We start from the raw sequence: 15,571 nt of genomic DNA, 5'->3' as shown, positions 1-15,571 counted from the left end.
TATATATTTAAGAGAAACTCGTTCCAGATTTAGATATCCAAATTTTCTTGTTCTATCATCCAATGTCAAATGAAATTTGTCTCGTGTATCATAAATAAGAGAGACTCGTTTCCATGTTTAGATATCCAAATGTTCTTGTTCTGTCATCCTATGTAAAGTGAAATTTGTCTCGTATATCATAAATAATGCTTACTACATGAGGTAGAGCTACATAAATAGGAATGACAATTAGTCGAGTCTTTAGCCAAGATGTCGGGTTTAGACTCCGCTCCATATTAAACCCTCCTCATTCATTGAAGCGGGTCGAGACGGATCCTGATATTTAGCGAGCCCGTAACTCCTGTTACACATCTATATATTTATATAAAATGCATGTATATTAGTCCAACGGATTAAATCCGGATCGGAGTCGACGGGACAGGTTTCGGGTTTTGCCAAACATGTCTACACATTTGTCTTGTTGTCATTCCTAAACATATCTCGGGTTCCTGACCTGATCCAACCATAGTCAATTAACATTAGTTGGGTATATCAAATAATTAATCGGTTTTGGTCAATACGTGAACCCGATTCATTAAAGTGGGATAAGTTTTTGATAGAAAAATCACTCGAGTAACCTGACCATGTATCCTATCTTCTCTCAAAACCTATAATGTATACTTGGGCTTGTTAGATATTATTTACAATAAACAATAATTATTCAATTTTGTAGTTTTTTCACGATACTCTACGATTCAAGATCGATTATGACAATAAATAAATAAAAATACTAAAAAAATAGAGGCTGTTGATATAAATAATTTTAGGAAATTTTTATAATTTAAATTTGGGACAAACCCGATCCTGATCCGAAATATTCGGATATCCAACTTATTGTGGTAGTCTACAAAATGGCTGAGAAGGAGAACTTAATCAATTCGGATCCCAATCCGTAACCCGGCTCGAGTAAAGCGATTGTGAAACTCCCGAAGTACCCTCCGCACGAGGGCTTTCGGCCCACGTATAATTAGAGAACTAGGTTTTAAGATTTAGCTTTGACAACAGCAATAGGAGGATTGAAGCTAGGACAGCCCGTCGCCGCAGCAGATTGCCACAGCCACCACCGATATGGTCAGTTATATCAACGAATCAACGAGTATTTATCGTATTTTCAGCAAACTTGTGTGTCAGGATGATGTTATGTCTTGATTATTACGTACTCTTTGTTTTTTCCTTTGATATTGAGCTGAGAAAATAAGCACTTCCGTTAAAGCTGCATTTTGGACTGTGCTTTACAGATTTTGAGCTCCACGTTGTGGATCTCGATTTTTGAAAATTTTATGTGAATGTTTACCGTGCAATACAGAAACTTGGTGGTTTAATGTATGGAACCCTTTTCGTGTGTCTTTTAGCAATTGTAAGGCGGAATTCCATGTCTAATGAACTGTAAAACATCCGTGAGTAACGCTGCGATTGCCCATGGCGATGCAAATCAGTTTGAGCATCGTGGGTGATGAACTGTAACATTTTTGTTGCAAAATGTATAATTTAAGTTTGCTGGGAGATGCATTGAATTTCCTCATGTCGCGAGGTAAAATAGCTGGGTTGTAAAGAACGTTGTTGCTGCTATTTGTATGTGAATGAAATAGTGTTTGTATTTTTTCTCGTTTATATTTATTGTTCCATTCTGAAATGAAGGCCATCTTTGGTGCATTTTTTTTTAAAAAAAACTTTTGGGTGTTGTAATAAAAATTTTATAATTGAAGGCACCTAGAGAATTTTTTCTCGTCTGTGGCATTGTTAACAAGATTGTTGCTATTGGATTTATTACAGGCCAGAGGTTTGAAGAAACACTTGAAGAGGCTCAATGCCCCAAAGCACTGGATGTTGGACAAGCTTGGTGGTGCTTTTGTAAGTTATTTGTCCCCATTTGTTTTTTGAGTTATAAAACTTTGTCCTTTTTTGTCCCTTGGCTCTCTATCTTATAACCATTTCCCGGAAAATGCATGTATATCTGTGTTTGTGATTGATTTTAATTTTAAGCATATGTACTCAGGCGCCTAAACCATCATCTGGACCTCACAAATCCAGAGAATGCTTGCCCTTGATTCTTATCATAAGGAATAGACTAAAATATGCACTCACTTATCGTGAGGTCATTGCCATTTTGATGCAACGCCATGTGCTCGTTGATGGGAAGGCCAGGACTGATAAGACGTATCCTTCTGGGTTCATGGGTATGCTCTCTGTTCTGCACTTCAAATTTTTTAGTGGCCTATGTATCCCAGTGCTCGAATATCTTGGAGATTATGTAATCGGTATATTTGAATTGCCTAGACAGTACCCGTGTATTTTTCATTTCTGTTCTTATAGAAATGCGCTATCGCCCTTGAATGGATATATATTTATCTTGGCTGATACTTCGACTGTTTTTGCTTTATCTAGAAATGTTAATTAACTAACATTCTATGTTTTTTTTAATCACTTTCTCTAGATGTTGTCTCTATTCCAAAGACCAATGAAAATTTCCGCTTGATGTATGACACCAAGGGTCGATTCCGTCTTCACTCTATACGGGATGAGGAGGCCAAGGTCATTATCTTTTTCTTTCTTTAGTTTTAGTTTGTTGTACTTCAGTTGATATATTATCACGAGATGTTACATGAATTTATTGGTACTTGTATCTAAATTCTAGTTAGCTTTCTATTCTTGAGAGAATCCAAGCTTCCACACTTCACCCTCAAATTTGGTTGATTGATGTTGTTATATAAGTGCAGAGAACAAAAAACCAGAAGAAACCATTTTTATTACTTGGTTGGGAGTTGTATTTTGTAGTTTCAAGATTAACGTAGTGGTGAGATGGAACACAAACAAATGTTCCAATATGAAGTCTCAATTTTTTAGTCGGACTTGAATTTTTGCCTTTTGTAGTGTTGGTTTTCTGTACAGTATAAATGATTTTACCATGTCCTTATCATCGTCCTGCAGTTTAAGCTTTGTAAAGTTCGTTCAGTTCAGTTTGGGAAGAAAGGTATTCCTTACCTTAACACATATGATGGAAGGACAATTCGCTATCCGGATCCTCTGATCAAGGCCAACGACACCATCAAACTGGACCTTGAGACCTGCAAAATCGTTGATTCAATCAAGTTTGATGTTGGGAACGTTGTGATGGTGACTGGTGGTAGGAACAGAGGAAGAGTTGGAGTAATCAAGAACCGTGAGAAGCACAAGGGAAGTTTTGAGACTATTCACGTTCAAGATGCTACCGGGCACGAATTTGCTACTCGATTGGGCAATGTTTTCACAATTGGGAAGGGAACAAAGCCTTGGGTGTCTCTTCCAAAGGGTAAAGGTATCAAGTTGTCTATCATTGAGGAGGCCAGGAAGAGGATTGCTGCTCAGTCTGCTGCAACAGCTTAAAAATCTTTATGGGGGCTTTTTAAGGTAGTTTTGATTCACCGGCAGGACCTGCACTTGCAGATGCCTTCATTTGTTCTGGTATAGAATTCAAGATGTTCCGTTTGAGTTTTGACTTATTTATCTTCAATTTGAAAAGTTTTGTTGCTTGGATGATTCTATTTTGGAGTTTGGTTCAAATTTGAGAAGTGACGAGATTGTGCTCTAATTATCTACATTAGGAAGAGATTATGTGACGGAAGCAGTAATACTTTGTACTTTGATCACAACTCCAAAGGTTTGAGACCCCACCTTCTACGTGTTTTTTCATGAAACCTCGGCCCTAAGTTTTCTTATAAAATGTTTAGTGTTTTATGTGCGTTTCTATAAAATATAATTGTTTTTACATTATTTAAATAAAAAACCAATTAGTATTAATATTAAAAATAATTCTAAATCATGCAAAATAAAATAATAGTGGTAATAATGTTAATTATTTCGAAGTTCTGATTTTTCTTTTTAAAAAATCGTATTATAATCGGGTTATATGGTCTAATTTTAATTATTTTTATGAAATATCGCTAAAACCGAATAAATCAAGTTTCTAAATAAAATTCTGACATTTTTATTTTCAACATTTTCGTTCATTAAAAAAAGTTCAATTTATTTTTATGATGAGAATTTTATTTTTAAAAAATCTAATAAATTATTGAATAAAAAGAAGTATGAAGTTTTTTTTTTTATTAGTCGATTGAATCGATATCTTATAAAGATAATAAAATTAAATCGAATAAACTAATTTCAATTATTTTAAAAATAAAATCGGATTTCTGAATTACTCAAACCAGTTTTCGAATTAAATTGATTACACCCGTCATTTCGGTTTAACCAAATTTCATAATTTATTATTGTCTGTTAATTTTGTTATTTTTAAAAATATTAACAATATTGTTATTATTAACATTTTATTTTACATGATTTATTATCATTATCATTATGTTTAATTTATCATTAAATTTAAATTTAAATTGGTGGAGCTTGAAACCTCTCTTTATAACCAAGTTATTTTAAATAATTTAATTTGTTACTCAAAATTCTCCGCCGTCAGATTCCGAAAACCCTAACCCTAATTACGACGTTAGTCGCTCTATAAATTGGGGTCTTCTCCACTGCAATCGCATCCCCAGGCTCCAGCCTCACCTTCCTCATACCATCTTTGTGTTTTTTTCTGTTATATATGTCTTAATTTTCTTTTTCTTTTTTCAATTGGATTAGTTGTGGGGATCCATGATGATATATGGAAAGGCTTGTTTCTCAAAACATTCGCAGTGGCCGCCTAAGAGCTTTCGCCTTCGCCAGGCTTGAGAGCTAATGCTGCCTTTATCCTTCCTTGGATGTCTGAGATCTACGATCCCCCCGATTTTTTTGTACTTTTTTTTTACTCTCCATTTCGATCGTTGTTATTAATTCTTTCTTCAATTTTAAGTATTATTTTGAAGGATAAAAATGATGAAAGCAATCGATGGTGATGGTTAATTCCACTTGATCAAGATTTAATTTTGTTTTCGCTACGTTCTTTCTGATTTATATTGCATCATCTTTTATTTTGTTTTCAGTTCCATCTTTATTTTAAAGTTTTCAAATTCATTTTTATTAGTTATTGGCTGGAATATGTAGTTTGAGAAATTTTGAATTTTTCGTTCTATTTTCTTAAATATGGAGACGAAAAACATGTAAATTCAACAAGTTCATGTGACAACGCTTTTGACCAACAATACTGAAATCGAAATTGCGAAAAGGGACACGTCTTCTGATGTGCTCTTCAAATACTTGTGGAAATCCAACTGAATGAATAGTAGCCCCATTTAGACAGGCGATGCAACAATTAATTCAAGTTCGAACTCATGACCAATGTATTACGAGGACTATTCTATACTGCACTTTGTGTATTGGCACGGACAAGAAAGATAAAAACTTTTCTGCCAGTATACCGGCCAACAAATCTGACCACAGGATCAAACTCATAGGCATACGGAACTGGGGCACTCAGAAAATCCTCATGCTTTGCAGAAGCAAACATCGACAAAGCCAAAGATGACAAGACTTCCCAATAATCGACCACATTTAACAATAATCTCCAAAAGAATTACTAATAAATCATTTTAGGAGCAAATGCATCGACTTTCAGACCCAACATTCACAGAATATTATTGAACACAACGATTCCACGAGTCAAATTACACCAGTATTCGAGAAATAAAAAAGGATTCAAATTTTAAAAAGGCATTGTATCAAATAACCATCTTAAAATTTTTCCACGCTTATGCCATCTCTAAGAACCTCGTAAGCATCTCTGTTTCGAGATTTCTTCATACCAGCGGTGAAATAGAGCTTTGCATTCTGAGATGAAATACATGTCACTTTGACCCACACCATCACTTTAGTCTTGATGCCGTCGATATCAGACAACTTGCCTTTCTCCAAATAACCTGTTACAATGTCTGAGAAACGCAGAACGGATGAATCTCTGTAACCCACTTCACACACTGAAGGAATGTACACAGTAAGCTTTCTAGTCTCTTCGTTGAACTCATAATGGGTCGAATCACGTGGGAAGATGCCTATTGCAAGGTCATACTCCTTGAGGAGCTCAGGCAATGGCTTTTGCATTTTTCCTGGTTCAGACAAGTTTCACAATTAATAATCTACAGTATAAAAACCAGCAGAGGATAACTTCAAGGGGGCTACATCTACATACTTAGTGATCGAAACAGAACTCTTTTGTAACTAACATACAAAATGACACAGTACGGAAAAAGTCATCTTCCTTTTTCTATCACCAGTCAAAAAATTCATTTGATAAATTCTATAGCAGCCATATCGATCCACATGATTCATTTTTACTGATGCTGCTTGTACAAATTGTTCTACTTCTACATCAATTTGGTCGATCAGGGAAACCATGATACAGCAAGAAGATCATGTTAATCATTTAAATGGCTGAACTGGATCTAGAAGATTGACTTTTTGGGCATGTTGTCTTGAAGAAAACGATATGTCAAGGAAGCATTAGTAGAAAAAGGTAAGTAGGAAGTCCACTAGGCCAGGAAAATGTGCAAACATCAAGACACTAACTCATGTTAATGCAGTTGAGTATATAGCCATCACAACAAACAGATGTCAAGCTGTTTTAAGCTTCCATAAAAAAATTAATACACAAAAGGCCGAGTGAACTCCTTTATTCGTCCAAAATCCCCACCCCTGTATAAATAAAAAAAGTAGGAACACAAAAGAAACTTAGAAGATAAACATTAACCTTTCATCTTGTTAACGAACCACTTGGCTCCCCCTTCAATACTGCTTGACAATGACTGACAAAATAAAACAAAGGTAAGTGTGAAGCCAAAATTCAGACGACATCTCACTCTTTAACAGTAAATTCTAAGAAATTTAATCGCCAAAAGAATTGTGATTACAGCAGAACATATAATGAAAGTTCACAGAGCTCTTCAAACAATTGAGAGATTAAATGTTCTTTTCATTGTATAGCTTGGAAACAAGAAAAGAGATCGAAGATAAACCATGAGACCAGTAAAGTTATTGTCTGAAACTTGAGCTGATGCCGGCACCAGAGTTTCCATTTGAAGCTACCAGCTTTATAATTCCACATCTTCCACAAGTTTCGACAAAAAATTACTTGTATTAAAGAATTTTCAACAGTCCCTTGTGATTTTCAAACATCATTGTCAGAATAAAACTCAAATAAACACCAAAAAGTCTCTTCTAAAAAACTATCAATACAATTGCTTCTATCAAAAATGTTGAGAGATGAACTTTCAGCCAACATTTCGGTTCAACTTCGCACGGAATTTTGACATGATTTGTTGATGCCAGCCATCTTTTCAGGCATCGGATTCCATTAATCACATGAAACTTTCTGATAATGCACTATACAATCACTCTGGCAGATTCATTAAATATGACTATGTCATTATGTAAGCAAAGAGCAATTCCTTGGTATCAGTCAACCTATAGATACTCATAAGTAAATGGAAAATTTCAGTGAATTTTCACACGAATGACAAATTATTGGCTCGTCCAAAAGCCGATACAAAAGTACCACGAGAAAACCATACAAATAGATCGCAAGGACGCTGATACAAATCATTGTCTGAAACTCGTAAACAAGATCATAATTGACATATACCTATTATTAGCAAGATCATAATTACGACACTCGATAATCCACATCAATTATTAACATTCCCAAAACTAACAAAATCACAAAAAACAGAAGTTTAGCTAAAACTTCGATATGAATAACTGCACAGCATTAAACAATTCAGATCTACGGTATCAAAAGTAAACATCAAATTCAGCACACACGAAAGCCAAACAAACCAAATTTCAGCAGACAAATGAGAAATGAAAGTGAAAATCCGTAAACTTAAAACAATAATCCAAAGTCTTACATTGATGTCATCGCCAACTGAGCCAATCTCCTTGTTCGCCTTTTGACCCAACCAGTAAGCCCCCACCTTATTCAATATTTGATCCATTTACTAATACCAATTCGTGCAGAGAAACTACAAATATTCTCAAAATTCGAAGATAAACTCCCTCCGAGCCCTAATTTCAAAGCGAGAAAGAGAATTCCATTAGCTTCTTCGAGAATTCTGCGACTTTTCTACGCCGGAAGTCTTTACGACTATTCAGTATGGAACCATCGAAGTTGAAGTACCTCAATTATACATATTATTTAATTAATTATATTATTAATAATATCAGTTAACTGTTATCCAAACTCTTCGAGTATATAATAATTTTTCAAATTAACATAATCACACAGTATTATTAAATAATAGACCACATAATAATTTATTTGGTCTCTATAAAATATTTACTTTTTTTTCCAAAATATATATTCCTCGCATTATTTTTATTTTTATGAGAATGTACAACTAAATAAAATTCAAACTCCAAATCAGATTGGGAAACAAATTCTACCATAACTATAACACAAATCTTCTATTTAGATCAATCATTTTAAAATATTATTTGACTCATCTCACGAATAAATATATGTAAGACCGTTTCACAATTAGACTACTCTAATTATAATGTACACATTTTAATATAATTTTTTTATAGATAATAATTTATATTAAAATTTAATATGTTTATTCATAACAGGCAAAGCTTCCTTTCTTTATTGATTAAGTGTTCGTTATTTAGTCGAACAATGGAATTGAAATGACATTTATTTTGATGTAATTCAAATTCATCATAATTAATATTGTATAATGGATTAACATTAGATTTATAAATAGATATGTTGTGAGACGATCTCACGGTCAATAAGACAGGTTGATCAGATTCATCATAATTAATTTTTTTCATGAGTCGAGCCTGATAAAATGAATATTTGTATCACAAAATTGACAAGTGATATAGTCTCATAAGAGTTTTCGTGTAAGTATATTATAAGTGCATCTAAAACAATTATCAGACCTTGAAAAATATATTAGGCATGGCACAACCCTTGATTGTTTCACGTAACATATATCTAAAATTTGATATTTGTCTTGCAATGAATTTATTTGAAATAAATAAACAATATTTAGTTGAGATTTTAATTTTATATCAAATACTCAATTGGCATGATCGAATCCCACACCACGATTAAATGCGATCTCCTCGCACACATATAAAATAAATTAATATTTTTTAAAAAAAACAATGAAAGGAAAGGAAAAAAAGTGCAAAATTACAAAGGAGGACAATTTCAACCGATCTCGTCTTCTCAGCCAAGTTGATCGTGCATTAACTTTATAATTAATTGCCGCCGCTTGTGACAAATAATAATAGCCACGCATCATTATGTGAAAGTGTATTTTGAATTAATTAGTTGAAGACGTCTCTTTTTTCTAAATGATGGTACACGGATTTTAGCATTTTTTTGGGACTTATTCCAAATTTATCTATATTAAGTCATAAGATACACAAACACGAACGATTTCTAATTTTCAAATGTGCAAAGTGTGTAAGCCAAGTAAGTCGTGGGCATGGCCAATCGGCTTTTGCATGATTTGTGCGTGCTTCAACACCAACTTGGGAGTTTGGGAATTTCAAACGAACTAGCTAAGTAATGTGATCGGGAGTCGATCTTATATATTTATTAAATGTAAACGAATATTTATATCTTAATGTGTCTTTGCTAAACATTTGTATACAACGTAACACTTGATCTGCTAACTTTTTTATTTATTTGTTTAAACATTGATATATGCGTAGATTTGATCGAAAAGATTGAGTTTGGAGGATATGTATGCATATTTCATTCATTAAACCATTTGATTTATTAAATTATATTAAATAAATAATCAATACTACACAAGGTTGTTTTCGTAATTTTAAAAGAGCAAGTGGATCCTATTTTAATGGCTTCTAAAATATATCTATTGCTTCTGCTCTCTCCATTACCAGCCAATAAATGCCGATTTCTTTGGCAATTGAATTCACTTTTATTACGTCTTTCGATCTCTCTTTGCTTTAGCTCAAACATTCGTCGATCATAGAACCAGAAAATCGATCAAAACCCTCCACGAAAAATGCCTTCCGATCTCCCTAAATCGTCCCTTCTACTCCAAAGAATCAACGAAGCCCCCACCGCCGCATGCAAACAATTTTACTGCCGTCCTACCACCGCCCAGGTCCCGGACCACGTCGCCGGATACCATGACCACGATGCAGGACCCAACCAGTGCTGCTCCGCCGTCACCCGACTCATCTCCGCCCCAGTATCGGCAGTATGGCCAGTCGTCCGCCGCTTCGACAACCCACAAGCCTACAAACACTTCGTCAAGAGCTGCCACGTCATCCTCGGAGACGGCGGCGTGGGAACCCTCCGAAAAATCAGTGTAATCTCCGGGCTGCCCGCTGCCAGCAGCATCGAGCGGCTGGAGATCCTGGACGACGAGCGGAATGTGATCAGCTTCAGCGTAGTAGGCGGGGACCACCGGCTGGCCAACTACCGCTCTGTGACCACCCTCCATAAGGCTGCTGACGACGGTGGCACGGTGATCCTGGAGTCCTACGTTGTTGACGTGCCGGAAGGTAATACAGTAGAAGAAACCCGACTGTTTGTGGACACCATAGTTAAATGCAATCTTCAGTCCTTAGCTCAGATCGCTGAGAATTCAACCAGACGTAACCCTTCTTCATATTAACTTTATTTTTTATTAATATAAATTGCCTGAGTAATTTCTAGTGGATTCATGTTCTTGAATATAATATTCTTGGAGTTGGAGGTATCCCATTAATTGAATGGCATCCAAGAAAAATGGCCTGTCATGTCTTTTTGTTTAATTATTTTTCTTTTTAATTTGCATATTTGTCGTTAATAAATCAGATCACAGTTTAAGGAAAAACAAGACATTATATTATTATCATTATTGTCGATATAATTCATACAGTTGAATGGTCGATTTTTTGATGCGGTGAGGGCACTGTGAGCGGCTGGTGGTTTTCTTTAGGAAACTTCAAATTATGCAAAACGATTGTTCCCTAAAGAGAACCATGTATTTATAATTTAATTGTTTTAATATGAAGACGATATTAATTTAAATAAAGGTGAAGGGAATCAATTCAAACAGGTTAATGAAACTGCAAGTTGGGCATCTGATAGCTGTTCGAAACAATGAAAAAGTCAATAGAATTTTCCAACTTGTTAATATATATGTTTCATAGTTTATATTTTATATATACACAATTTATTTGAATACGTTATATAATATTTTTTAAGAAATATTGTGTTTAATGCATGCAAGTTGGGGCGCAACTTGCTTGGGTCTGCCCACGACTTTATGGGCGATGTGCCTACTAAATGTTTAATCCACACACGTTTTCTTCCTCTAAAATTTCCTCCTTTCATTTATTTGTTTTTCTTATTTATATTTATTATTTATAAAAACATTTTAAGCCCTCAAACTGCCCTTTGTTTTTCCCCTCACAAAAGCATATATAATGTGAGATTTCAATTTCTACTGTACAATGTGATTCACTGACAAAGAGAAAAAAATATAACATGTTCATGATGCACTGAGAATCCGAAGGTCATAATTTAGTAGGAGAAACATATTATGTGTAGCATAGATTTCTCCGAGCTAGACGATTATCAGAATTTAGAACTATTAATATTTATGATTTGAGACTTTTATGTTTTAGAAAGTTAGATCATTTCTGTATTTATTCTTATTAAAAAACAAGGTTTAAATTTTTATTTTTAAAAAAATTACCATTAATAGACAAGGCCAAAAAAATCTCGGTTCTAAATATAATTAAATACATGTTTCAAGTTTCAATTAACAATGTCTCATGCTAAGATAAATTAATAATATATTTTTAAAGATACTCAACTCCTAATTAACACAAAATATAGCCTAGCCTACCCATTTAATTTTCGTGCATAAATAAATTAGTTTAAATAAATATCATATCGCTTGTTAATTGTTATCTCACACGCTTTTAAAATTTAAAGAAGTGGATTAGCCAATTGAAAATTACCTTTTACTCGCATGTCTTCTCAATAATGACATTCTTTATAAGTTATGCTTGATCACAGGCGCAAGAAGATAGAGTTACTTTACCTTTATTTATACTTGTTTCCTTTTGAGTTCATATCTGTCAAATTTATTGGATATTCGTCGTGTGTTTTATGTATGAAGTGGACTTATTCGTTTTTATTCAGCATAAAATACAGAAAAATTGATACTTTATGAATTTAGCTTAGCGATCCTTTAAATAAATGGGAAAAAACACTCGGTTTCTTCTTCTTTTTTTTTTTTCTTTTTATTCTTGAAACATAAAGTTCCATTAAATTTTAAAGCCACGTTTGCATAGCAGAGAATGCATGTAATATCAAGAAACATATACAAAATTTGAAATGTTAGGGTGGCATGACACATAATCTATAATATTACAAAAGTCCAGTAAATATTTTATTAAGATACTAATCAATAATTTGATGACCATGTCATGAAATCGCTCGCCAGTGAAGAAGCTCCATGATTAATCACAGTTTGCATGCAAAATGTAGTTTTTATAAAGTATTCTAATATGATCTGCATGAAGCATGTATAAATACCAGTGACATTCATCAGAAAATACACTGATCTGATTCATTGTTTATTTAACTTTCGAAAATCAAGGAATATTAATATTTCAAATGTACAGCAATAAAGAGAAGATAGCATTAGGATGTAGTCAAGGTCAAATTGAGCCAGAAAAAGAAGGCGGCAACTTGTTTTCTGGTAAATGGGTTTATGATAACAAAACGGCACCCGGCACCTTCATACAAAGAGGAGAGTGTTCATTATTCATAGGGGGTGATTTTGCTTGTGAGAAGTATGGAAGAAAGGATCTCAAGTATCAGAGTTGACGGTGGCAGCCTCATCAGTGTGATCTTCCGAGGTTCTTTCTCTATTTTAATTTACAAAAATCACACGCCAAAAGATTTATATGTATTATGACAAATATATTTTGTGTTATGTACATAATCGAATTCTTGTCAGCGTAAAATTTGTAGTAACGGTTAAATTTTTTAAAATATAAATAGTTTTTACCATCACCTTTCTATTGTTGTGCCACACAAACAACTATACAGGATTGTAAGTGTCATTGCTGTCATTTAACAACTCATTTAATTTCTGATAGTTGCACCAACTTTAGTTCCTGGGAATCAAACATATGAATTTGATTCTAATTACAGTTGTACGCTGGACCGAGATACCGTTCCATTGCATTGTCATGTATTACTGGCGGTAAGAATGCAATTCAAAAATTTTTAATATATGTAAATATAATTTACTCAACCTCCAACTATCCCACAAACTATATGTACTTTGTAGATCGAAATATGTATTTTGACTGTGTTGTTTTCTATGCATGTTTGAAGGTTGAATCGCACAAAATTCTTGGAGAATATTAGAGGGATCGAAAAGGATTGTGTGTGGGCGATTCTTTGAACAGGAACCAATGGACATAAATGCTTTGTGCTTGATTGAGTCGACTCTTAGCTCATCCTCATCTAAATCAGTCATAAGGATGAGGAATTCACTCAACCTTGAGGCAAATGTAAGAAATAATTCTTTTTGCTCCAAATTCATAATATGTTCATACTTATAACGGGTTTAAACAATTTTCTTGGTTTATATACATGAAGGAATGCAACGCCAGCATAGGGTTTTATCGGTCTCCATTTCTAGTTGAATCTAACAGCGATGTTCCACACCAGCAAAATAATCGCGTAATTTGAGTCAAGGCTGTTGAAAGACATGCTAGGCTCTGGAACAATGCAGGTATACTCGTATTTGACTCATTCATGTTGTGGCAACAACACACAATGACAATCTTGTAAGTTAATTCCAAGAAACCAATAGCACAAGTCACTTTTCTTAATTCAATATTTACCTGTATCTGATACGTGCATTACATCTGGTGGTCTTCCTTTGAGAGCCCCGATTCGATCTACATCGAGGTGGAAGAAATGAGTCTGCCTCTCTACGAAATGGCACTAAACACATGGTCAGATTGGTTGGAGTTTAATATCAAACGAACGAAAACAAAGTTGTTCTTCGTGAGCCTATCACCTTATCATCAAGTGTACGTATAAATTATAACGCTAATTGCGAAATATTTAAATTTTGTAATTGTTTAATATATGTCAATTAAGTACGTCGAGTATGGTTCGTTAACATGGCAGGGGTAAAGATTGGAACAATGGGCAAAACTGCTAAGATGCAAATAAGCATATTCTAGACGAGGGGCATTGGGGGTTCACTAATCACCACGAATCGCAGCTTCATGCGCGCAGCCGAATCGGCAATACGGAGGCTGGCGACGCGAGGCCTAAACGTCGAGTATCTGAATATAATACAAATGTCGGATAACAGGAGGGAGAGTTTTATCACAATGTAAGCGAAGAGCAACTGAGAGATCCAACGAGCTATTCAGATTCTGTGCATTGGTGTGTTCCAAGGAGTGCCTGATACTTGGAATGAGATCCTTTACTCCTATATTAATGATTGATCACGTGTCAAGTGACCCTATGCCTGAGCCAATGACTCTAGTACCATAATAGGGTGGACTTCCCTTGACGAGGTGACCGAATTGATAGAGTATATGAGTATTTAATCAATGTTCAAGAATTTGATTTTCCTACCAATACTTTTTTAGGCGAGCGTGTCGCACATGGTTTGCCCAGTATGATCAATTTGAATAGCATTGTTTGCAGATTAGTACGAAAGCTCTTGGGTTAAACTTGTACGCACCAAATGATAACGATTGCAGGTTTAATAATAATAATAATAATAATAATAATAATAATAATAATAATAATAGGGTTGAATGAAAATGATAATTCTCGCTTTATTGATTACTGCAAATTGAAAATTACAAGGATATCGATCCTTAATTTGAAATCAAAGACAATCATTTGCCGCTTTGAATCATCTATTCAAATGTTAATTAGCGAAGGACTCTAGAATTACGTTAAAAGGGTGGAAGAGAGAAGCGACCATTAAATATAGAATGTTCATACACCGAGACATATTTTAAACTTTAAACTTCGAGTTATTTTCCATTTTTATAAACAAATCAAAATAATCATTTAAATTAGGAGTCGGATGTGCAAAAATTATAAAAAATTGAAAAGAGGTTTGGTTGTTTAATTTGGATGCAAAAGTGTATAAAAAGTTGGGAAATTAAATTTATAATGTATTTTACCTTTACAAAAAAAATGTGGTGGATATTTTTGGAATTTTTAAAAAAGTTTAATAAGTTAGTTTATGAAATTTAATTTTGATTATTAGTATTGATAAACAGAGACTATTTAAAATTATATAAAACTTTATTTTAAAATTAAATGTTAATTAATTAAGACCAGACCCCAGAGGGACCATGGCATTAAATTATAGCAATTATAGGAATATATTTGTGGTGCAATGGTGCTCGAGGGAGCAAGGACCATTTGCGCAAGCAGGAATTGCAATTTATGAGCCAAATAAAAAAAAAATCACATATAAATGGAGAAGTTGAATTATATATTTTAAAAAAAACGTATAAATTTTTTATAAAATATCACATAAATATGTTCATTTTTTTCTCTTTTTACTGTTGATTTGTCATATCCCTT

General features: G+C 33.9%; 3 protein-coding genes, 2 non-coding genes and 1 pseudogene across 5 annotated transcripts; 5 read left to right on the top strand and 1 right to left on the bottom strand.

Moving 5' to 3' along the window:
* Positions 1–957: 957 nt before the first annotated feature.
* Positions 958–3,607, top strand: LOC140986781 (small ribosomal subunit protein eS4x-like). The gene is made up of 5 exons (XM_073455139.1): positions 958–1,110; positions 1,813–1,890; positions 2,036–2,216; positions 2,474–2,571; positions 2,968–3,607. Exons 1-5 carry the CDS (start codon positions 1,108–1,110, stop codon positions 3,400–3,402), a joined length of 795 nt encoding a protein of 264 aa, XP_073311240.1. The 5' UTR covers positions 958–1,107; the 3' UTR covers positions 3,403–3,607.
* A 1,053-nt stretch (positions 3,608–4,660) lies between these two features.
* On the top strand, positions 4,661–4,784 carry LOC140991306 (small nucleolar RNA SNORD14). The gene has a single exon (XR_012177833.1). It is a non-coding gene; the product is annotated as a small nucleolar RNA SNORD14 (small nucleolar RNA).
* A 92-nt stretch (positions 4,785–4,876) lies between these two features.
* Positions 4,877–4,968, top strand: LOC140991246 (small nucleolar RNA R32/R81/Z41). The gene has a single exon (XR_012177819.1). It is a non-coding gene; the product is annotated as a small nucleolar RNA R32/R81/Z41 (small nucleolar RNA).
* Positions 4,969–5,572: 604 nt separating this feature from the next.
* On the bottom strand, positions 5,573–8,115 carry LOC140986773 (uncharacterized protein At5g01610-like). The gene is made up of 3 exons (XM_073455128.1): positions 7,851–8,115; positions 6,695–6,749; positions 5,573–6,053 (listed from the first exon to the last, which is right to left on the bottom strand). The coding sequence occupies exons 1-3, from the start codon at positions 7,935–7,937 to the stop codon at positions 5,683–5,685; spliced, it is 513 nt and encodes a 170-aa protein (XP_073311229.1). The 5' UTR covers positions 7,938–8,115; the 3' UTR covers positions 5,573–5,682.
* A 1,712-nt stretch (positions 8,116–9,827) lies between these two features.
* LOC140986756 (abscisic acid receptor PYL4-like) lies at positions 9,828–10,806 on the top strand. The gene has a single exon (XM_073455107.1). The coding sequence runs from the start codon at positions 9,990–9,992 to the stop codon at positions 10,605–10,607; it is 618 nt and encodes a 205-aa protein (XP_073311208.1). The 5' UTR covers positions 9,828–9,989; the 3' UTR covers positions 10,608–10,806.
* A 1,592-nt stretch (positions 10,807–12,398) lies between these two features.
* Positions 12,399–14,670, top strand: LOC140986764 (protein trichome birefringence-like 34; annotated as a pseudogene).
* Positions 14,671–15,571: the final 901 nt, after the last annotated feature.

This window comes from Primulina huaijiensis, chromosome 1 (genome assembly GCF_012295235.1).
Source record: "Primulina huaijiensis isolate GDHJ02 chromosome 1, ASM1229523v2, whole genome shotgun sequence".
Classification (NCBI taxonomy): Eukaryota; Viridiplantae; Streptophyta; class Magnoliopsida; order Lamiales; family Gesneriaceae; genus Primulina; species Primulina huaijiensis.
Note: the sequence above shows the minus strand (reverse complement) of the source record. Positions and strands in the feature narration are given on the sequence as shown.